General features: G+C 38.0%; 1 protein-coding gene across 1 annotated transcript in view; it reads right to left on the reverse strand.

The window, feature by feature from the left end:
• Window positions 1-24,966, reverse strand: part of SCAPER (S-phase cyclin A associated protein in the ER) — a 142,677-nt gene that overhangs the window by 81,880 nt on the left and 35,831 nt on the right. Inside the window, exons 16-22 of the mRNA XM_082291057.1 lie at window positions 22,526-22,681; window positions 22,237-22,379; window positions 18,551-18,632; window positions 18,288-18,440; window positions 17,011-17,118; window positions 3,745-3,881; window positions 521-586 (exon numbers count right to left, since the gene is read on the reverse strand). Coding sequence (XP_082147183.1) covers window positions 521-586; window positions 3,745-3,881; window positions 17,011-17,118; window positions 18,288-18,440; window positions 18,551-18,632; window positions 22,237-22,379; window positions 22,526-22,681 — 845 coding nt within the window. The remainder of the gene's footprint in view (window positions 1-520; window positions 587-3,744; window positions 3,882-17,010; window positions 17,119-18,287; window positions 18,441-18,550; window positions 18,633-22,236; window positions 22,380-22,525; window positions 22,682-24,966) is intronic.

Consider the following 24,966-nt stretch of genomic DNA (forward strand, 5'->3'; position numbering starts at 1 on the left):
CAGAAGGAATTTGTCAGTGATCACAGATCTTGTTTTAACCTTACCATCCAGCTGTTTTCATCTGTGCCTTATCCTTGACAATAAAAAGGTCTATTCTTTAAAAAGCTTAATGTCAGACTAAGACATCCGTGCATTAAAACATCTGTGTTTCCACCACAAGAACCTTTGTTTCTGACCAAATGGAGGTCAAACATAAGATTTACAGTCCCAAAATTCCAGGGCTGAATTTTCACCACCAGTCTTGTAGTACAAGACTGAAGCCTTCTTGTTTCCAGGTAAGAAAGGGATGTTCTCTTTACTACTGCAACAGAGGTTAAGATATACAGTGTCTTCAGAAAAAAACTGCATTCATTAAAGTCTGACCATTTGGATCAGAGACTGACCTGTAACTCAAGATGGCAACTTGCCTCATACTGAGGGGAAACCTTCCACACCTGCTCCACCGGAAATTTCAGGGGCATTTCTGTGACAGACAGGGGACAATAGCATATGTCTAAAATATATAGAGATAAATGCTTACTTGGCTTTAAATGGGGAATCAGACACAGCATTTTTTGCTTCCATCAAGCTCTCATATTCCTTTGCCCTGGAGGAGAAAATATTCATTATTATTGACAATTGTCTAAAGTGTACAGGATGTAATACAAACAATGGAGTTCAGACCTTTGGGTTTTTCTGCTTCATAGTAAGGCACAGCATTTCTGTCAATGCTGCCCTGCCATAACCCATACTGGTGCTTAACTATTGGCCATTGGCCATTAACAATTTATGATTAACATTACTACTTGGGAATAACATCAGTACACAAATGGTGTATTTGACTTTTCAAATGGTAGAAAATTGCACAAATGATACATGAAACTGTAGTAATCTACTGCCTATTATAAAACTATTAGTGATACAATGCTATACAATATTATGATAAAAACATACAATATAAGCAATATTATTATATAACATATTAATGATTCAGACATGTAATGCAGACCAGATTAGTACATCAGAGAGATTACAACTAACATACAAATCATTGGTTATATTTGCAGGCACAGGAGCATTTTTTATGTTAGCTACTGACTGTATTATAACATAATGAATGTTAGGCGAACAGCATAGAAACACCCCCACCAATGACTCCTTTACTGTTGGAAACAGAAATACAGCCTCTTTAGTCCCTTAAAAGTATTATTTAAACTGGCCATATGCCAAAAAGTAGGAAGAAGGAGACAAGACCTTTTTCCACTGCTTGTTTTCACTCCAGCCAGCCTGTGCTAACAGGTGAAAATCCTGAGTTGCTCGTGGACCAAGGCAGGATCCAGCGACAATCCTGTAACCCATTTCTAACAACACACATATAAAGCAAAACTAATCCAGGCACTGCAGTGATGCAGATACATTTCTCTCAGATACATATATTAAACCTTTCTTTATATTTTCTGTTCACCCAAAAGGCTCAAGTTTCACAGAGCTACTCAGATTTTCCTTTCATTTGCTTAACCATTCCAACTTATGCTCCACACAAATATTGTTACATCACCACTAGCTCTGATTTGTAGGTCATTAATAAAGCCATTAATCACAGCTGAATTTAGTATTAAACATGAAGGTGAGATTCCTTTATTAACCTTTTGCCTTCCTAGCCAGAAACAACACATTCAGCTTCTGTAAAGACAAGTCAGTCAAACCTGAATTATCATCCCAAAACCCTGTTACTAAATGCACATGGCTGGAGTTCTTTAAATCCCCTGCAAAGCATGTACCACCTATCTGGTAACCACACCTCTAATGCTTCCATTTAGCTTTCATCAAGCCTGCTTCTCCTGTGTGAGTATCCAGATATTCTTCTGCTAGCAGCACATACAGGATAACCTGAGATAATTTACTTACCTATATATCAGTTGTTACTGATAGCACCAGTTAAAAGGCTTAGGGTTATAAATATAATTAATAAGACCAACGAAACTTCTCAACACATCTAATATCCCATTGATCACCATTTGTCCCCTCATTCACCTCTGCCCTTCATTGCTTTGATATTGCAAGAGTGATTTAAGATCTGGAAACTCAGGAGTGCAACAGGAACCTATTTGGATGCAGTTCTTATTTTTTTCCAGTTTAAAATATCACAGCTTCCTAGAAACTTAATGAATGTGACATTTCAAGTGCTGAGGTGTAAGGGCATTTGTTGTAACGATTTCTTTTTCTAGAAAAGAGTTGCAAATATATACTAAAACATGGTCTGTAGATAGTATGCTAACACCTATGAAACTCTGAATTATCAACATCAAAATACCTCTGCTTTATGTTGCTACTGGACATATTTATTAGTTAGTCTTTTGTGAAAACATCAGAAAATCTTCTATTTAACTCTGAGTTATCTTCAAGGACAGCAAAGCCATTGAAAACTTCAGCTATCCTTTAAAAGTAAAAACAAGCTTAATGAACGTGAACTTCATGTCTCCTCAATAAAACTTAAATTTTGAAAATTTCACTGAATTTTTCAATAGTACATCACCAGTGTAAAATGATGGCCCTTTATTACTGTTTTAATTACAATTTTTGATGACAAATATGCTGACTCACACAGGAGTCTGACACATACGAATTCAAAATGTTCTGAAAATTTATTGTTGGCACAGATAGGAGAAAAACTTTATTATTTGAACTTGTATTCCAAGGTCTGACAATTCTTTGACTAAATTCAACAGAAGCAGCCCTGGAGAAATAATTAAAACTGGACTCTAAGTGCATTAAATCAACAGGTCATATGAATAACTCTGCATTTTGAGCAACTAGAAACCTGGAAGAACATTATCCAGTTCCAACAGTGTGCTCTAATGTGATATTCAGATAGTGGATCTGCTCATCCAAAGAGGAGAGCAGTCAGAAACAGTAATACATTGTTAAGAGTGTTGTGGTTTTGAAGACGTATGTGCCATTTTTAGCACTGCTATGAGTTAATAAAACATCTCACTTCTCCTGTAGCTCTAAAAATCTGTGCAAGCTTTTTCCTCTTATTTGAAACCCTTCTTACTTAAAAAGGCAGAGAAAATATGTAACAATGACTCTTACCTACCTGAGAAGTATTTTTAGAGAGAAATGCAAAAATATGTTACAATATTCAGCTGAGCATTAACCTGAGCTGGGGACTACTCAGCCATAAAGAGTGACACTGCCAGTTCATGATATAATGATGTCCTGCTCATCACACTGATTTGCAGATGTCACTTTTTAGACTAAGAACAAATTGCACGTCTGACAACTCACTTTCCACTTTAAGATAATTTTAACTTTCTTCTTGTTGTGACAGGCAACAAAAAATGATTAAATTTAGTCATGGGATTTGACACTATAGCAGGCTGACTTCTATTTGTTGATTACTATTGATTTTCTTTGATACTTCATTTAAAAATCAATAGCTAGAAAGAAAAATAGGCATGGTTTACACAAATTTAAACATGCTATTGTGTGCTAGAAGAGGCTACAGTTTTGGCAGGGCACTGGCATCCAATTATGAGAAAAGCTCTTAACAGGTGAAACCAAGGGCCCCAGATCGATATTCAGTTTTCTTTCTCAATCAGAGAAAGTGGCCATAAATTAGGCTCATCAGTGTTATTTTCAAGACACTCCCAAAGCAAATAATTTTACATTTTTTTCAGCCTTCCACTGCACTCATAGTAGAGGACAAAAGGTAAAGTTTGGAACAAAACTTAGAGGAAAAAAATAAAAAGAAACTTGTACTACCTGGAATTCATCCGTGCCTTTAGCTTTTTGGCTTTCTTTTTAATTTTCTGTTTCTCCTCTCCATCTTTTAATGGTTCCACAGGAACGGAACTCTCAATCACAATGTCCACAATGTACTTTTTTAATGACAGGTGCTCCTGCAGAAAATATTGATATAGTATTTAATGGTAAAGATGTGATGGAGATCATAGATTATCTTCCCAGGGAAAAAAAGTGGTAAATATTTAACAGAAGGTTATGAAAATGAAGCCAAATTTTAAAATAAATCTTGGGAAAGAGATTATTTCACACTGGAAAGAACAAGTTGTGTATATTCTAAAAAGGGAGAAAAATTATTAAAAGAACAACAATAAATACTGTGCCTTCTTTTCAAAAAATTGTTACCTAACAAGCATGGACTCCAAGCTGACATCCTCTCTCCTCCAAGCTGCCTTTTACAGCTACATGAAACTTGGCCTACCCACATTAATTCATTATATTAAATAAGCTAATTTTGGTTTTTATATTAATTCTTCATGAAAATCTAAACATGTCTTAACTTTCATTAAAATAGATGGAAATGTATTTTACTATTTTACTATTCACTACTTAAAATGTTATGATTTATTAATAGGAATATTACTTTTCCTCTCACTTTAACAAATTTGAATTTGGGCAAAATATTGGAAAATTTCAGTTCCCCACAGAAGAAATGCTAAACCAGTTCAGTGTCAGTTATTAGAATGTACTTACATGATTTTTAATATACTGAGGCTTGTATCTCTTTTCTTACAAAATACTATACTATAAAGTACAGGTCACCATTGCTTATTAGGATAACTTATCCTTGAATGTTATTATGGCCACAATTAGGTGTGGCTATTCCTTCCCTTTTGGTAAGTACCCTAAAAATTCAAAGTAAAAGGTGAAGTGCTAAAAAAATTTATAGACAGTGTTTTCCAGAAAACAACCTACATTTTCTTTCATTGATTCAGGAAAATATTGCGCCTGTTGAAAACAAAATAAATCTCAGTGAAATTTCCTGGAAAAAGACCATTTAGTTTTTGGAAAGCAGTGCTGCATGATATAACCTAGGAATATATATCTGGTGAAAACAGTAAATGAAATATCTATTTTAAATCATTCGAATGCAAAATGAATACTGAATTAATAGCTAATTCTACTGAATTAGTACTGGACATAAGAAATCCAACATTAGCCTCTAAGCAAATTCTAAAGGTCATGTTGACTTTCCCTTTGCTCCTCTGCCTACCTTGGATAACGCCCAGCACTCCTGAACAGTTTTTCCTCAGTGTATTGTCCAAGTTGTTCAAACCATACAGATTGCTATAGTCACTTGTAACGTAATTTTAACAGCTTTTGTAGGCACTTTCCCTGCCCTTAATACTCTCCATTTAATTTTAGCAAGAAGTGCTTAACAGAAAACCTTCTTAAGGTTATCTCCAGAGGCTGTGCCCTTGGAGCATGAGTGTATTGCAATGAGTTAGCTCTTCACCAAGCTGCTGCAGTGCAGAATAAGCCATCCCCATCCTGGTTATGAAACCCCAGTTCAATTTTGTCTCCTCAGAGAAATGTATCCCTCAACACCCACTTAAAAACAGCTGTTCCACTAAATTTCTTTTTAAAACCAGAAATCCTGTCATTAGGTTCAAACTTCACAGGAAACAGGTGGGTTTGAACTTGACGATGTTAAGAAAACAGAGGACTTCCTCAGAACAGACTGTGGCACTGCTGCTTTGCTACCAAGCCTCAGGGTACTTATCCCATGACATCTATTGAAAAGGGTATTTATGAATGATTTCAGTGGGACTTGGTATGTACATCCCTGCTTTCCAAAGGCTGCACCCCAGCACCACCAGGAGCTTACCTCAAGTCTCTCCAGTGAGATGCAGCACTCGTAACACACAAAACTAACCAGGACTATTATTGTAGTTCTACATCTTTGTTCAACAGTGCAACTGGGATTTTGGTTCATCACATCTTCAAACTATTATTGCTCCAAAGTGGCAGCAGAGTGGAATGAAGTTCCCACAGCACTCTGGGATGGCCATCGTGCAACACTAGGGGCAGCCAGGCTGCCGTGCAGCCACACCAGGGCAGCTGTGACCATGGGGTCACACTTGTGCTGGGCACAAAGGAAGGAGACAAAGCTTTGCCCCCCCTTCACAGACACTCATCTCTTTTTTCATCATCTTATCTGGGGCTTAGCTGATGACTTGAGAACTATAGGGTTCAACAAGCACATTCATGCCCCAGGCTGTGGGGCCAGGAGAGCACCCACAATGGTTGCACGTTTTGTTCACATGAACTCGAGCACCTCTGTGAACCATGGTTCTCAGAGTTCTCGGCTTTCACGTGGGGCGGTTTGGATTAATATCAGACTTCATCCATACAGCTCATTAAAGTCAGACTAGAGTAATAATGCCTTGTGTCACAAAAACAATCACTTTTGGAAGGTACAGATCAAAGGGTGGGATTATCACTGTGGCCAGATCGACACCATTCAGGTGTGAAATGAGTATGACAAATAGCTTGGTATTGGGTGACAACTGGTACCTGAAGAGAGCTGCTGCTACATCACTCTCCAGAGCAGGGGAAAAAATATTTATCCCCGTGTTTTATTAAGCTCCCACTAGTTACCTGAAAAAAAATCAAGGTTTTAGAATCCACTGAGTCACACTGAAGCACAGGAAGTCCAATCCTTTAAATAATTAAACTCATGAGTAATTTACCTGCATGGCCATAGCTGGGCTGGTGAACACACCACAAAAGCAACAACCATCAGAGCATAAAAGGAAGAGAGGCCAGTGCACTGTTTTCAAAGCAAACTTTTGCCATCCTTTCATTTAACTAATATTAAAACTCATCAGTTTGGGGGAGCGGGTGGGTGTATTTCTGATGTAATACAGGATAATGGGATAATCTGCACACTTCTTCCTGAAAGCCTTTCATTTGTTTTTGTTATTATTTTTATATAAGTAAATGCTAAATGCAGTAAGAATTTCTGAGACTAAATTAATTTACAGTCTCCCTAAAAGCATTCTGGGTTTCTTCTTATGGCAATGTGAAGAGTCATCACTGGCCTCGTCCTCTGCTATGCTGAGGACATTCTGGCCCCAAATTCCCAGAGACTGGTAAACCACCAGATCTTTGGAGAATTTAGGCCATTATAAATGCAAAGCATTATTAAGCAGAGGCTCTTTTGTAACAGAAGCTTCTGTCATTAATATCTGTATTCAGCCCTACCAATAATGTTCAGTTTCAGCCATATCAATTTTAGCTGTGCAATTTCTCTGTAGCTCTGTTTTAAAGGTTTATGTACAATACTCTAATTTTGCTGGTCCTGTCCTAACAGCACACTTTTTATCTCAGGATTAAACCAGAGCCAGCTATGATGGTCATTCCATGTCAGATTTCTGCCATCATTTTTCATACTTGATACTCATCCTCTGAGCTGCACAGCTGAAATCAACAATGTCACAAAGTAAGGGCTCAGCTTTCATGAACGCGGTAGAATCTGTGCCACAAAGAGCAGTCACTGTTCTATGATAGGATGTACAGCTGCAAAATAAGGAAACAAGAACTGAATGCTGACATGTATTTCTTCAAGATCACCTGTATATATTCCTCTATGCTATGTGATGATGGCTCAATGACCCAATAGAGTAGAAATACTCCTGCTCTTTCTCTCCTGTGTTATTTTTTCCATGCATTCTCCAAAACTAAGGATTACTTTTAAAAATCCCAAGGTATCCTGTATCTGTCTTAGGGGGAGATCCTCAGTCTCTAGCTGAAAAAGTCATGAAGCGTAAAAGCAGGGTAGTAAACATACACCATGTGATATTTAATAGCATTTTGTACAGACACGTCGTTATTTGACAAAGCCATAGAACCTCTAAGTTTTTACAGAACACTGAAGTAATTTTTAGAAAAACTGACATAAATATCTGTAAAAGATTCAATACTTTATTTACAAGCAAGGTGATAAAGATTAATATTAAATGCCCACGTAAAACTGCAGTCACCACAAAGCAGATGGAAATTAGATTATTTACAAAAAAGTCTTTGTTATTTCTTCCTTCTCCCTCCATTCTCAACTGTTCTGACTTTTAGCCAAGTCATTGAAAATCTGAAACTTTCCAAATGCAACAGATGGGCCTCATCTACAAACTACATGAGAAATCGAGTTGCCAAAACCATTAAAGCTAAAACTAATAAGGTCACCCCTGAAGTCACATTCTTGCTGGTTATTGCCTAGTCCCCTCCAACTGCCTGAACCAGAAAATCTACCCTGTTAATCTCATATCTTGAAGTTGATAATTTTAGTTGACTAAGCACTTCTTATAACCAAGTTTTTCTCTATATACTGAATTACACCCCTTTTTCTTATATGACATGTTTACATTACAAGGATAACAGCATTATAATCAATATCCCTGAAATAAAAATAATTTTTTTCAGACTCCAGAACAAACATAATTGCAAGTTTTTCCACGGACAGTGTAGCAAATGCCACAAAATGCTGAAATGCTATATAGCTGAGCAGGGTCCACTTCTGCTTGGATGAGGAAAACCATACTGTAAACTGGATTCTGAACCTCACTAATGTATATAAAATACAACAGCTGGACAAGAAATTTCCCAATTGACAACCTCTTCACACAATAGCCATTCACAAGACCAATACTCTCCACCAGCTCTCCCCATTTAGCGTCCTAATTACAGCAACAGCATCCATGGATGTGTCCTTGGCAGATGAAGCCTTGGATATGTAAGTATTCATCAAACCAGAACACAACTGCAAAATTATGTTCCTACCCCATCTTTTTGACTATGACACTCCTTGGCTCCTTGTATCACATATAAGCTACTATTAATTTCACTACTCAGGAAATGTTAATAGGAACTTTATTGAATTGTGAAGTGTGCCAAACAGAATTCTTCCTAACGAAACTCCCTCATTCTAAAATTAGAAGTAACCATAACACAAATACTTATTTCCTGTTCCTTTCTTTTTTAGTAACTGTTGCCTTTTTATGAATTCTGTCTGGGGCAAGCCTGCATAGGCAGGCCAATATTGCAGCAAATCCTCTACGCCAAGAAGGAAACGAAAGCCTGGCTGTGCTGCTGTAGGGCAGCCACAGCTGCAGATCCTCTGTGTTGATCCCTGGCCCTACCTAAGCACAGCACTCCCCCCTAACACAGGCAGGGACAGCCAGGGAAGGCAGGCTCCAGAAACCCTTGGAGCTGGCAGGAGAGGCCAGGAGCAGCAGCCAGTACATCAGGGATTTCCTGGCACCTGCTCCAAGCTCAGCTGAGGCAGCACTGCAGGGAGATCTCTGTCCAGCACGAGACACGGCCATCCGTGTTCCAGGGTGTGACCCAAGGCTTCTTACCTGTGCTTCCATCATTCATAAACTAAACAAGTCATAGATGTGCAAAACCTTCCTGGCTATTGGACTTTCACCCAAAAAAAACTAAGCCAAAATGACCTTGCTGAATCTGAAGAGTTTATAGGGTTTTTTCCCCCTCTGTTATTTTTTCATTTTCATTCCCTTCTGTATTTCTGGATTCTGGCCAGAACTGAAGCAAAAATGCCAGAATACTGTAAGGCTGGTTATCCTATTATTTTTGTATTCTTTCCAACCTTGAATCCCCAAGTTCTGAAAGAACAGGCATTCTTATAAGTGTTATAACCCAATTCTGCAGACCAAGGCAATTTGAAAAACATCTGTCTCTAGCTATTTATCTAAATTCAGTCTTCAGAACTCCCAAACACTTGTTGTTACTTGCCCTCTCACATCAGCATTAAAACATAAACATGAGGAGGACTATAAAGAAATACTTGTAGTAGCTTATATCACATAATAATAGCTGTCATTCATTTACCATTTTAATATTAAAAATATATATCAAACTGAGTATTTTCCATAAAGGTAAGGTACATAAGGAATATATTCTAGCGAATCAATAGGTAACTATTCTGAAGCCTACATGTATCTTTTGGATTTACATCTCTACCTGTTTCAAAATAAAAATATCCTGTAACTGCAGAAAGTTATTAAAAAATATTTTCACTATTTATTCCCAATGTCAGGAATAATGGTTTCTTGCTTGTGTATATAATCACTTAAGGGATATATTTGCCAAATTTTCAAGGATTTTTTTAAGGTTCAATTCTAAATCATGTTACCACAGGAATATTTGTTCATGATTTTACTACATGTTTCAACAAACTCCTCGCTATTTTATTTTTTCCTCATAATCTAGGACAGTATTTAATATGGAAAACAGATGCTGAAGCAGACTACAAGTTATATCAAAACCACACTTCAATTTTAAACAATGACAGCCTGAAACACAAATTCTTAATCCTAAGTAATTCTTAATCCTAAAGAGATCAAACACTATTATAGGACCACAAGTGATGGTCCACTCCAAAATACGAAGATTCATAAAAAGGAAAGTATTCCTTATTAATATGAATTAGTAAGTGTTACTGTAGGTGCTACATACATAAGAAACAGGTTATAATGTAATGAATATTCAAATATTACCTCTCAAAATCAAAATTTTAATTATTCACATTTCTATGCTAGACTGTACTTCAAAAGATGAGTTGAGAGCATTAAAAAACTTTTACTATTCATTCAAAACTGAAGAGTGACCTTTCATTGTACAATTAGGTTTTCCTTGACATCTGGAATTTAGGAATTTTTTCATGAGGGACTAATCCTGCTTTTTAGCATGCCCAAACTAAAAACTATTTTTACTGGCAATAGTGACTGCATTTTCAGTCACCTTGCTTGTCCACAGATTCAATGACAAGACAGTCTGCCACTAAGATAAATAACAAATAATATTCTTAATAGAAGTTTTAAGTATTTCTTCAGATTTTTAATATCATTCCCACTTGTCACTCCGAAATGTGGCAACAGAAGGCAAAGCAAAGGTGGCTGTTCTCTGAGAATGAGAATTCTGCATCCTGGCCATGGAAAGCATCCCTGCAGATGAGGGAGGAAAGCTGGAAGGCACTGACATTATCATTTGGCTGCAAGGACAACTGAGAGAAAGGGGGGGGTGAGAGTGCAGTTGGGCCTGCCAGCAGTAGTTTTTATTACTGGCTGTGAATATTCAAGATATCCAAGCCAAAAATAGGAAGGGTGCAGCTGCTGGCAGTGATCTATCAAAACTAAAGGCACAGCCAATAAACAATTAATCATGTACATTTTTGCCAAGAAAAACAACACTTTATAATAAATTAAAGGTAAGAAGCTATTGCTATGCAAAGTACAAAAAACTAGAATTGATGTATGGGGTACTGAGAGACCTTCTGCAAGCTGCAACATGGATTAGACTTTATAATCACTTGATTGTTCATGACCGTGTCTTCTAGGACAGAAGTATTCACAGCAGAATGACACGGCCAGAGCTCCTGGGCTGAAAGGACCACAGGTATACAAGAGATATGAACCATCCATAAACAGAAATGGACCACAGATGCCTGGCATAATTCCACTCCTCCAGCAATGCACAACCCTGCTCTAAAAAAATCCTTCCTTCCTCAGGAAAAAAAAAAAAAAAACGAGAGTAAAGCCAACTCAACCAGAACCCAAGGCTTTACTGGGATGGGGAGTTCTTGTTTGCAAGTGATTTACAGATTGCTTCCCCTGAGCAACAGAGAAGAAAAATGGGCTGCTGCTGGAGAACTATAATCAGATGCCAAGAAAAAAAATGAATTTACTATGAAGTCTGTGGATAAAGCAAACAGGAATATTGTTCTACAAATGACAAAAACATATGCACCAACATATTACCCAGAAATGGCTTCAGTGCCACGAGAGCTGGGTCAGGGTCATCTCTTGTGCTGTAATGGCCATAATGGAGCAGTCAAATATCAGAAGAGATGAAGGGCAAACACACCAGGGCAGGAGCAAGGCTGCATGCACTGGCCACTGACTTCAGAGCTGTGGCTGCCCCATCCCTGGAAGAGTCCAAGGCCAGGCTGGACAGGGCTTGGAGCAAGCTGGGATAGTGGAAGGTGTCCCTGCCCATGGCAGGGGGTGGAACTGGAGGAGCTCTAAGATCCCTTCCACCCAAACCAGTCTGTGACTCTATGAATACAGGTAGGCATGGCACATACCCATGAATGTTCCAGAATAAAAAAGTGAACTATTAATTGTGTATAATGATTTTTAAAAGCCACAAACCCACAGGTATAAACACCTCAAACTCTAATAGAGTTAGATGAAACTAAAAAGCTGACCATGCTTAGTACTATTATTTTCTATTTTGCTTAACCATATCTTTCAGACAGGCTACCAAAGGAGTTCATAGAACACTATTATTCATTCAAATAGAAGAATTTGACAACACTCTGATTCAGAAAGGAAAACAAAAGCATTTTTTCAATAACGCAACGGCTAAAGCAATAAATGTTATGTATTCCAAGTTATATATAATTTAATGGCAATGAAAACATAGTGTATTAAAAAAATAAATAATTAGCAAAATCCTGGCATCACCATGTGTCTAGACAAGAAAGCTCCTTGTAAATACAGATGAAGAAGAGCAAGGGTCAGACATGAAACTATTCCCACATTTTTTTCCCCTCAGTAATTTCCTCTGCAAGAAATAATGGAAGCAGCACACACCTCTAAGAAAACAGCTCCGTTTCTTTCAGAGAAACAACTCCTTGCTCCTAAAATCTAAAAATCTTTTAGAAATTCCAACTGCTATGAACATGAACTCTGCCTGTGTGTCGTGCTGGCTATAAAGCTCACCTGGCTGGCACAGAACAGGTACCAGCACAGCTCTGCCTCAGGCTCCCACCACATCCTGCCAGGGTCGGTGTCCGTACCTGGGGAAGCTGCCAGCACAGGCAGGCACTCTGTAAATCAGAGCTGCTACAGCCTGGGCAGAGCTGGGCCAGGAAAGGCTCCCATTGCAACCCCAGCCAAGTGGGCAGCTACACTCCAAAGGGAGCTTTAGTCACTGGCCAGCAGCTTTTTTTAAAGGAATGTGGGTGGGCTCAGCCAACAAGGTCTTTATATAAATCCTCACATTTTAACGCTGTCATTCTTCAGACAACAACCACCTCTCTGCTCCATCATGGGATTATGTTCTCATTTGATCTAAACATACCTCTTAGAAGTTCTTTGTTGCCCTTATACAATGACAATAGAATCAGTTTTCTCTCCTGATAAAAAAAAGGCACATTTTTCACATATGCAAACAATGGTTCATTAATATTCCTCCATCCTGCTTTGGAATACATAAAATTTTAGCATGCACCTTATATAAATTAACCAAACCCTGCCAAGTTATCTATTGCATCTGGTTTTTAGAAGTCCTTTTCACTTATTAGAAACATTCATAGACCACATAGAATGACATGATTTATATTCTCAAAGTCCCTTTAAACCATGGCATTTAAACACCAGGAGATACAGAGAGCTGGGACAATGGCTCAAAGGGAGCTGTTGGGTGTATTTCTCCAAGCAAACTAGGAGAGGCAAGAAAGGCAAAGACAAAAGGGAAAGCAGAGGGGCATAAAAGTGAATCTGTAGGAGCTACAAGTGGAAGAAAATGTCTACAAGTCCTTGCAGAGACTCCTCAGCCTAATGAAATCACCAGGTGTTGTCCTATGCCTTTTGCAGGCACCTATTCAGTGAGGCCTTTGTGTCACACAGGCTTTAATTCAGGAAAGCAATTAGTCAGGACTACCAACACACTAATTGATTCCAGTGAAGTCAATGAAAGCAAATTGCTTACCCTGTTTACATCTTTTGCTGAACTAAAAGCAACGTGGATGTTGAGAGGGGACGGGAAATCAATAGCATAGAAAATGGCAATGCAAAAGAAGGCGAAGCTGAGAGTTTGATGGAAGAAGCCAGGCACTTAAGCAGAGATAATGTAGGCAGGACGCTCTTACTGCACTGGAGATAATGGTGAAATGATGTGGGACAGTGGGAGCATTGAAAGCTTCAGAAATATACTGAAGGTGACTTTTAGCCTGCTGCAAGTTTTACCAGCTAGGTGAATTAATGTATCTGTAAGAGGCCAGACAAAAGCAAAGTTACAAAGGAAGTAACAAATGTGAACAGAACTTAATTTGCTTTCACATGATAACCACTGCTAGAAAACCAAGAGCTGTTTGCTGTAAGAGAAAGCTATGCCTGTTTCAGCTGGAGACTAATAAAGCCCCAAATGAAGAAAACCCAAAAGGCTGATGTGCAATGAAGCTCCCACATAATCTGAAAAAGAACCTCAAGCTTTTTCATCTTCAATCACAGCAAAAATATTTTCTTTGTGCATGTCACATCCACAAATGAATTCACCTTCCTGATGGTCTAATACCAGCTGTCAGCTCCTGCACAAGACATGCTGGAATAAAGCACAATAAGCACTTAATGCCAAACCAGTGGGACACTGCTCTGACATGAAGTCTGCTTTTACCTCTGAAAATGTCTGTAAAATTACAGAATTTATAGACACTCTAGCAAAGAGAAAATCCCTAGAATATATCAGCTTCTTTTCATTTCTGGCAAGATCAACTCCTACCACCCACCTGGCCCAGAGGAATCAGTGTCCCTACCATTAAGTAGTTTTTAACTTTTTGCTTACAGTCAAATCAACCAAGAAAAATCCTTACTGTGTGAAGAGAAATTATATAATCATTTGCTTAAATCAGTTTCCAAAGTCTTCAAATCTGAGATACCAGTATAGACAAATAAAAAGAATCCTGTGATTTCTCAAGTAATAGTAAAGAAATTCTATGATCAGATTAGAATTCTAAAAAAGCTTTCTTTCCAGGCAGCTACCTAACATACTGAACACAAAATGAGTCAAAGATCAAGAGTAAGTTATCTGAGGTGTCAAGTGCATAAGGTCAAAGGTGAAATTTTATTAGGTCAAAGGTGATATAAATAAAATCTTTTATGTCAAAGAAGAAGGGTCACACATGAGACATATATTATCTAAAGACATCACAGATGACAAGTAATAACTTTAAGTAACACAAGTGTTTTCTCGCTAGAGTTACCTTCACTGACTGGAAAATTGAAAACAGTGATAAATAAGTAACTATGACTATTATAAAGCTTCCCTGGAATATGGGTTCACTTCTATATAATACTTTGGAATTTTTTTCTCAAGTATTTCAAAACTTGAGAAGTTACTGAATGCTTTAGTTGTGAGGACGGCATTAACTATGCATGCTGAATAAAGAGATACACAAAGCAGAATTGCTCTGATAAATAAAACTGCTTTGCTATTTTACACTGGCCAGGTCTACAATGAGTGTCTTACTACTGCTCTTTGAAAAAAAATAGTAAGTAATAAAAAGCAGAGAGGGCCTCAGACCCAGGAAATTTCAGGTTACGATAATATAGTTCAGAATTTTATACTTGGACTAATTGAAATATAGCCATAAATAATATATAAAATACCTAACAATGGAAGTATCCATACATTGCCAGTATGCCAAATACTACGCACCTTCTAGATTAAGGATATTCAAATCTGCTATAGTAATTCTCAAGCTGTTCATTCAGTTAAAACTGTTCTTTCCTTTCTCTCCTGCACTAAGCATGCATACATTTAACCTTCATCTAGGTCTTAAGTTCACAACAAAACGCTTTGCTGAGAAACCCTGGATTTAAGCACAAAAATCAGGATCTCTGCGCCCTCTAGTGGAACTTCTCTCTCACAAGCTGGGTGCAAATGCAGCTGTTGGCACCTGATCCCTTTTTCCAGACACTGGAATTGTTCAGCTATCAAATTAGATGTGAAGAGCGTGCAATGCCCGGTCAAAAGAAAATCCAGTTCACTGTTTTCCTCCAGATTCATCTGAGCCAGCTGCCCAGCAAGAACCACAGTTCAGTCACAAGCGGCCAGACGGATACCAGTAAAGGCCTGAGAGATCCAAGAAAATGTCAATACCTGAGACTGCCCACAACAGGAAAGATTCTGGGAAATCTCACAGCTGGTATTTCCAGGCAAACACGTGCAGTATGGAGCTTTCTCACATATATCCACTTAGGTAAGCCTGGCATCTAAAATCGAAATCCAAAACCACACAACTCCCACTAATCACTGTCCAAGGGGAAAAAAGAAACTGAAAAACCAGTTTATGTACTTTCATTACAGTTGGGAAAGGGCAGGAAAGTGCAACTCCACAAACATTTATTCCTCCAGATGACTGTGCCTTTCCAATTATCTTTTTCTGCTTTTTCAGTGATAACCACCCTCTGTGAATTTCACTACTTCAGAGACCTAACTCTCCAAAGCTCTTTGAAAAGGAGAACATGTTACAGCCAGATGTAGAAAGCTGAAAATAAATAGAATGTTTCAGTAAATAAAAATAGTAACAAGAACTGTGAAGAAAAGTGAAAAAGTCAGACCTACTGGACAGTGTCATCTGAATCAGCTCGGCTGGAAACAGATTTCCAAACACAATTAAGTTCAGTCTGAATCAGTGCTGAAGAACTGGCTTGCACACTATTTCCTCCTAACACCTGACAGATATTATAATAATACAGGGGCATTCACAAATTTTTTTTGATGTGCAGAACTCAAATTCTCATAGAAAAGGCCTTGACTTAATACTGTAGTTGAATTCCAGCAGCAGCAACAAAAAATTAAATGAGACAACTATACAGATGTCTTTTCTACAAAACAGTGGTCTCTTGATACAGTACAGAATGTCCTCAATGCTTCCTAAAAATCACCCTAAACGCCAACTCTTCTAAAGAAGCTACTGAAAAACTATTCTTCTTCTTAGCGATTTTAATGTTTACAAAACGTTTCCAACCTTACATTTTGAAGTAATTTAGCACTACAGTTTTCAGCATTATGGACTTTGATGCATAGGATAGCACATCTGCTAAAAAAGCACATCACCTAAAAAATGACTAAGGTATTTCAAGCAACAAGAAGAAACAAAGGAAAAAAGCAGGATGCTGATACTTGCAATGTATAACATTTTTAGGATAAAAAGATAAATGTAGTGACATGAAAAATGCCTTTGGTTAACAGAAAAATAACTAGTCACATTTTAAAAAGAATCTACTTCCAATGGCAATTGCCTGCAGAATGTGAATGCACTGTTTCTTTCATTCCTTTTCTTTGGCAGTCGGCTACGACTCCCATGCTAACAGAAAACAGTCTTGTTCAACTCCTTTATAAGAATTTTTAAGACTTTCATGGGCTACTCAGCTAAATGGTATTTAAAACTAGAATACAGAAAAATAGTACAAAACTTACCACTTCTTCATCTGAAAGCTCTCGTCCTTGTATACTACTGTTTTCTCTCACAGCTTGTTGGTGTTTTTTCCCTTTAATGTGGCTAAAAAGATACACTTCTGATGAGATCTGTAATGACAATGACTTAATAGTTATTTTTTCTTTGCAAATTTCTTAATGTATAAACAACAGTATTTTACATGTAATACAAAATATGCCAGTTTGTCAGGAGTATGTTCAGAAATTCAAGCACAGCACTTTATTCCTCAATCTAATTTACATAAACATCTTTTATGCAGGACTTAACAGTAAATTACAGAATGATTTGCTAGCCAGCAGTGTAATAATAGATTAAAAAGTATGTTGGGCTTTCCTCTCATCTTCACTTCAGTCTAATTTCATATACTGGAGTTTCATTCTGAAATGCATGGTCAGCGAGTATACAAAGACTCCAGTCTCCTGAGCCTGAGCTTCTGTTCCAGCACCGCCTGAGGTGATCCCCTGCAATCTTGCTTAATGCAGTAATTAAAGAGAAATAATGCTTAGTGGCATATAAGGCTCCAATAATGCACAGTCTTTGCAAAGCAGTGAAAGCAGTTATCAACAAGAGCAGATCTCCCAGCTCTGGCTCAGTGACTCTGTGGCTTCTCTCCCCAGCCATTCTTGGGACACGGGAGGGCAGGCACAAGCAGAGAGAGCCTGCTGAGGCGAGGATGCCGCCAAGCAATGTACTTGGATTCCAACAGCAACCAAAGAATAAGACACCAAAGGAAAAGAGGAGACAAAGAGAACACTCCTTTTCCTTTCCAACACTTTTAAGCATCCAACCAAACTCAATTCGAGAACTTCTTGAGCTTGATGTGGTTTCTCTGTGAGTTTCAATCCTACGAAACTTAACCAATCAACCCCTGAACTCACAGTGAATTCAAATAACCATAGCATCTTACAAAAAGGTGTTCCCAACTCCGCTGCCTGCTATGTAAAGGATCATATTCTTTACTTTGCTATAAACCTATCTTTTAAACACCTTCTTCCATTTGATGCTCCTGAATTCTTGCTTCTCTTTGCAGAGACAGCCAAGAACTGAGCACTGCCCACAGTCTCCATTGTACCCGCAACTCTACACTTCTTTCAAATCTTCCCTAACCCACCTGATTTATGGACAGAAGAATAAGGTGCACTCTTTACAAAAGCAGAGCAGGAATACAGTAAAAGTGCAAGTGAGTGAAGCAGAACTTGTAGCTTCATGGCTTGGGTTGGTCTTGCAATTCCAGCAGTATCCCCTCTACCCAACTTACCATTACATTGCATAATGAGCACTGTTTCTTTCGCTCATAGGGTGTAAGCTTTGGTGCATAGTCAGTATTAGCATGTCTTCCACTGCTTAGTTCAGCTGCTTTCTCTTTTCTCTGTTCAATTTGTTCCATGTGCCTTCTAATACTTTCATCATGCTGAATGGAAAATAAAGCAACGAAGAAAACACACACTGAATTACAGCAAATGGAATTAAACTGCGCAAAGAAATATTTACATATTTTTCAGCTAATGTATCCTTTTATACCTTCAGCTGAATCTTCTTCTGCAGTTCTTCCATGGCTTCTTGCTGAGCTGCAGTAAGAGCTGCCAACCTCTCCTCTCGATCTCTAACCAAAAGATAATCAGTATAGGGAGAATTTATATCAATGTAAAGCATGAATAATACTGGCACATTCATGTTTGGAATGGAGAACAAGAAAACCCAAAAATGAAGTTGAAGATGGTTCAGTAAAAAGAAAAACAACAAAAAGCAACTTAGTTAACAGAGAACGCCAATGTTTTCATTTGAATGACTTAATACAGACAGACACTTGAACCTTTGTAGCAGAACCTGAATCACACCTCAGTCCCAATCAGAGCAATGATAGACAAGGAGATACTACAAAAGAGTGATGAATGTGAAATTCTGTCACCATTTGCATTCTTCAGCCAAGGGCTGCAGGCAGTGAACCAATGGAAAGGAGTAGAACGACAAATGGAAAAAAACCCTTACGGCACTGAGGGCAGTGTTTCATAAAATGTTCATCAGTACAAATTTAAATACAGAAACTTCCAGATAAAACTTTGACCAACAACAGCATCACCCTGGTGAAGAGATTTAGATTATTTTTCTGTCTGAGAAAAGAAAAAGGGGTGTAACTTTACTTGTAGCTATAACCATTAAGTGGAAATCTGCTTAGGTTAGAGTAAGATGAAACTCTTAAGTAAGAGTTTCATCAAGAACAACTTCCTAGTGATCAGTAAACCAATGGATCAGTTAAATCCTAAAGAGAAAGAGTCAGCTACTTATGCTGTTTATACAAAAAAATTTATACAATGTGATGGGAGAGAAGCCTGGCAGCTCTAAAGGGCCAAAGACATAATGAAGGCTCTGGGTAAAACTGAGCTATGAAGGAGTCAATCAAAGCCATCAGCCATCTTTTCAAAAAGCATTCTAAAATTAAAGGAGCCTGAGCAACAAAACTAGAGAGCCTAACGTAAGGACTATTACCCAAACTGCAATGGATTTTGTCATGTCTGGGTGAAAAACCCTGTTTGTCTGGGATTTTTTTAAAACAGACATCTGACAGAAAAAACCAAAATCAGTTCCATAAACGTAGAAGGCTCAGATAAAGTAACATTTTTAAATGTTAACAGAATGTTAACAGAAAATATAAAAGCAGATAGGAAAGAAGACAGAGGAGGAAGTAAATCAAATGATAAACACTAAACAGTTGTTCTTTCAGAAAGAAAAAATGAACTCTTCAATCACTGTGTGTGAGAGGGGTGAGGAAGAGACTATGGATGAGAAGCATCAGGTAGTTTATGTGTTATCTCCCCTGAGGTACAGAAAGGAAAACTGAACTACAAGCTCATTTTAGCTATTTCTTTCATTCTGCATTTTTATGTATTTGTTTAAAGCTACAAACTATGACAGCTTATTACCATTTCATACTTTGGGTTAATAGTCTTTGAAACAAAATTCTCAAGTTTCCATTTACAGAGCATCAACATTACTCCTGCGCAAGCCCTTCTGAAAAGCACTCTTTTTACATGGTTAGGGTACTTTATTATACAGTTTCATGATTTCTGCTGACAAGAACAAAATTTTCTGTATTATGGATTTCAACTCTCTGGAATATAAAAATACTTTGAATACAACTAAAACTTTACTGGAAACAAGTTAATGTACCGTAAGGGCAGAGGGGCTTTTAAAGTCAGTTTTAAGTACACTATTCCATTCATACAGAAGCTTTAATCACCAACAGATGCAAATGGTAAAGCTTATACTGAAGAAACTTTAAGCAGATACTGCAAGAATTACTCATTCCAGCAAGTACTAAATCTTCAGGACACAAGCCAAATCCTAGCAGCAGGAAAAAACCCAACAAAACACTGAACGATGCCCCAGGGTTCCTCCAGAACACACTGCAATCCAGGACGGAAGGCCAGGACAGCCAGCTTCCTCTCAAGCTCATCCCTCCCTGAGCTTCAAAACCAGGACACCGAGTCCTCCCTTCACTCTGCTATGCTAGAGAAACCTCAGAACTGTTATTAGGGAGATGTAATGACTCTGACATAACAGAATCACCGGGTTGTAAGGCACCACACATTCTTTCCTACACTTTCCTAAAATCATTACCAAAAAAAAAAAGAAAAAAAGAAAAAAAGAAAAAAGAAAAGAAGTATCTCTTGTGTAATCAACATCTGGCAAAGAAAAACAAGTGCAAGCACGGTACTGCAATATCAAGTACAAAGGGTTTGAAAACTGAGCATTATAGCAACAGAGGAGATTTGCTGACACAATACCAACAGAAGGCAAATGGAAACCGCTGCTTCTCACATGTCATAAGGAAATGAATGGGGTGCAACAAAGGGATGTGGCAGTTTAACTGATGACACTGATTAAAATAAATGATTTAATGACACTGATTAAAATAAAAGAGCAAGGAACTATATGCTTGGAGATTTTTGACAAAGATCTAACTGTAGAAGGCCTTAGAAGACAAAGATAGGGACAGTGGGACTATTACTGGCCATTTGCTTACTTTGAGGGTTTCCTCAAATTTCAGAAAGATGTAGAAGCCTTACACATGCAGGGTCTATCTTCCCAAAACAGCATAACCAAATTCTCCATTAGTCCTAATCTTCCTCGAATATTTGCAAATGAGAATAAGATACTGAAGTATCTCTTCCAACTCACTCCATCTCACTGTGATTTTGGCTCAAAACACTGAGGAAGGGTCCATGAAGCCCCGGGAAAGGCTACAGATCCTACCCAGAATTCATTATACATCTAAAGGAAAGCTGAATCTCTTTATGATGTCACTCGTGACTTCATTAGATGAAAGGTGATCAATACATTTCTGAGTATTTTACTTGGGGGAAAAAAAAAATCCTCTTCATGACAGTTTTGAAGCAAACAAGCCACCACAATAAAAATGCAACAAGAATCATTAGTGTACACCCAGCACAGAAAAAACCCTAACTTTTAGCAAGGTTTTAAGGAATGCTTATGGCAAGGGAACTGTAGGAAAAGAGGGAGAAATAGTATGTGAATACAAACAGAATTTGGTAAATTAAAAAAGCAGAATGCATCAGACTGCATCAGACTTGAAAGTTAACCTCTCTCATACACCAACATTCATTCTGTCTGCACCTCATGTTTGGCTCAAAAGGAAGAGAGAGAAAAGTCCATGTGAAGTCCCCTTTGTGAACTTTCAATTATGGGCGAAACTATAAACCAAGTAGTTCACAGGCAGCAGAATTAATGAAGCCTGATTGCCTGGCTTTGTGCTTCACAAATGTAATCTTTGGTGTCTACAACAATGTGAAATCGAATTGATGTCAGTAAATCCAAAAGTTTCAGGAGAGTGGAGGAAACGGGGAACCATGGGTACATTGATCTTGTTGCCTTTGAAAACTAAGATGAAATATGAAAAAGGCAAATTATTAGAAGGTCTTGTCAGCAATAAAACTAAGATGAATATAATAAAATACAGCCTTGCAACTTATATTGTTCATGTATGTAAGGAATACAAAAACTTATTACAGAATTTATGATGACTCACTTGATTTCTTCTTTCAAGCCATTCACCAAGAATCCTTAAAAATGCTACTTCTTAAAATCCTAAGCCTGACAAGCCAGGAAGGTACTGCTGTTATAGAGAAAGTGCAGTGTACTGGGGAGGATAACGGTGAAGGGAACCAAAGAAACGATTGCAAAGTTACCTGGCTCTCTCCCGTGCTGCATCTTCTCGTGCTTTTTCCTTCTCTTGCCTCTGCTGTTCAATCCGTGCTTCCTGTTCCTTCCTCTTCATCAGCAGCTCCTCCACCCGGGCCTGCCGCTCTGCTTCCAGGGCTCTCTTGCGCTCCTAGCCAGGGAAAAGCAAATTCTCACTGCTCTTTTAGGCATGAAATAAAAAGGAATTAAGAGAAACTCTCTGTTAACGTCTGAGGAGCCAAAATGAAACACAAAGCTGTATCTCATTGTGCCCCTGCAGCTACAGCCACATCATACCTGAACTGCCTCATCCCGCGCTTGTTTCTCCTCTTGCCTTCGCTGACGCTCTTCTTGTAACTCATTTAAGCGCTGTTCGTATTCCTTGAGTTTGTTCAACACATCGTGGCGTTTGTTCTGAGCTTCCAAGGTGTTTATAAAAGCAATTTCATTTACCTGCAAACAATCAGAAAGCCTAAGAAAAGACCTGAGAAGTTGAAATAGGTTTCGTCTTAGGGAATTCCATCCATTTGTTAACTATCCACTTGATAATTAAACTGGTGGGACATTTCTCCAGAATGGGTTGGAAAACTACCAACTTGAGGATAAGTCTTTAGGTTTTGTAATCATTTTGTATTGTTTTGTTTGTTTTAGACAAGACAGGCCATGGAATATAAAAAGAGAATTTGAATTGTATCAGAGAAACAAGAAATTTGGGTAAAATACAGAAAAATCTCTAAATTCTCTCAGCATCAAGATTTCATCAGTCCATTCTCTCAATCACAAAATGTGTCATGTTAAAACCCAGATGAATAAATCAGTAAAATACACAAGGATTAGTAGAATCCAACAGGTCTTTTGAGCCAAATTTAAATATATGTGTACTTACTGATCAAAAAAGTGGAAGTACAGATAGTATGAATAAGAAAAAAAAACCAGGCTCATGGTCTAGTATTTCTTATCCATATAGCCTATTTCATGAACATGTATTATCTTTTTCAATCACAGGACAGTGCAATACATAAGAACAAAAAATAATAAGAAAAGGTTAGCTTAAAAGAACTTAAATGTGCACGCTAAAAAAAAAACAGGTAAAGGGAACATATACAGACCAAAAAAACCAGATCATGAAAAAGGGTGGTAGGATAATGTTTGTAACTTTGTTTACTGACTAGAATCCATTTACAGAACGGATTTTACAGGTCAGTAAACAAGCAAGCACTGGGAATTTAGATAACCAACTGGGCAGCAACAGTTACCATGGCCTGCAGCTATCCTACCCATCAGCTATTTCTCTAAAGCCTTCTGGCCCAATTAACCTTGATTTCCAGAACACAAGAACCTCATGAGGCAGCAGATCCTACACACTTAAACACACACAGTATTTGAAACATTTGCTTATCTGGGGAACTATGGCAAGTGTGATTTAGCTAATATAATTACAAAAGTCACACTGGTGTAATGGAATAGTAATCAATGTATGGTAGACTGAATTAGGTAGTCTAGAAACCATTTTAATCCAAGAGAGACAGCAACTAAGTAAAAAAGCAAAATCAGTTTTGTTGTGCTTATCTTGAATAACACAAATGAACAACTGCATCAATCACAGCTGGGATACATGCTCATCGTATAATGAAACAGTTTCAAGGAGATCCATGTACCTTTACTTGGGAAAAACAGTCTTTAAAATAAAATACTTCATTTATGTTATGCTGGTTTTGGCTGGGATAGAGTTAACGCTCTCTGTAGTAGCTAGTATGGGACTATGTTTTGGATTTGTGCTGGCAACAGTGCTGATAACACAGGGATGTTTTAGTTACTCTTGAGCAGGGCTTGCACAGCATCAAGGCCACGGGACCAAAGGGATATTCGAGACCACAGGACATCATGTGCAGCAACAAAACTGGGGGGAGGTTGGTATGGGGCCACTGCTCAGGGACTGCCAATTGTTTCCTTTTGCATCACTTGTCTTTCTTTATTATTTATCTCTCTTTGTTAATTTTCTTTTTCTTAGAACTGATTTTTTCCCTTCCAGTTATTAAACTGTTTCTCTATCAACCCATGAGATTTCTCACCTTTACACCTCTGATTCTCTCCCCCCATCCCATGGGATAGGAGGCAGAAAAAGCATGTGGTTGTGTGGTGCTTAGTTGCTGGCTGGGGTTAAACCATTAAAAGTTTTATCTAAGTAGTATGAAAGAAGCAAACCAAAAAGCATCCATCTAGTGATTGCCTTATGGAATTACGTGTTAAGTCAAAAGAGCACTAAACATACTTAATTTAGAATAACTGCCACATGCTAACTGCAGGTCTCTGTCTATTCCCAGCTGCTCAACAACATTAGTGGTACAAAACACAGCATCACAACTACCGTTTAAGGACACAGAATGCTGGATCTAGAATGGTTTTTTAACAAAAGAGAAGAAATATGAGCTCCCCCCACTTCTCCTTCTACACACTGGAAAGCAGAGAACTGATCATTAGATCTTCTAGTCCTTCCAGGAGGACTAGGTATCATCAAAAGTGCTGCCACGCTCAGTAAGGAACAAAAGCAGCAAGATAACTATCAGCTCTTTATTTCAACCCATCTTTTCCTCCACACCAACCCACCATGACATCTAGTAACAGCTAATTAATTTTAAGTCATATTAGAAAAAACTAGCACCATTTAGACATCAGCATTTATCTGCTTCATGGCTCACATGTGTTCGTACCTAACCCGCACTGTCCTTCGCAAACTA

This window comes from Coloeus monedula (assembly GCF_965178545.1).
Source record: "Coloeus monedula genome assembly, chromosome: 14".
Lineage (NCBI taxonomy): Eukaryota > Metazoa > Chordata > Aves > Passeriformes > Corvidae > Coloeus > Coloeus monedula.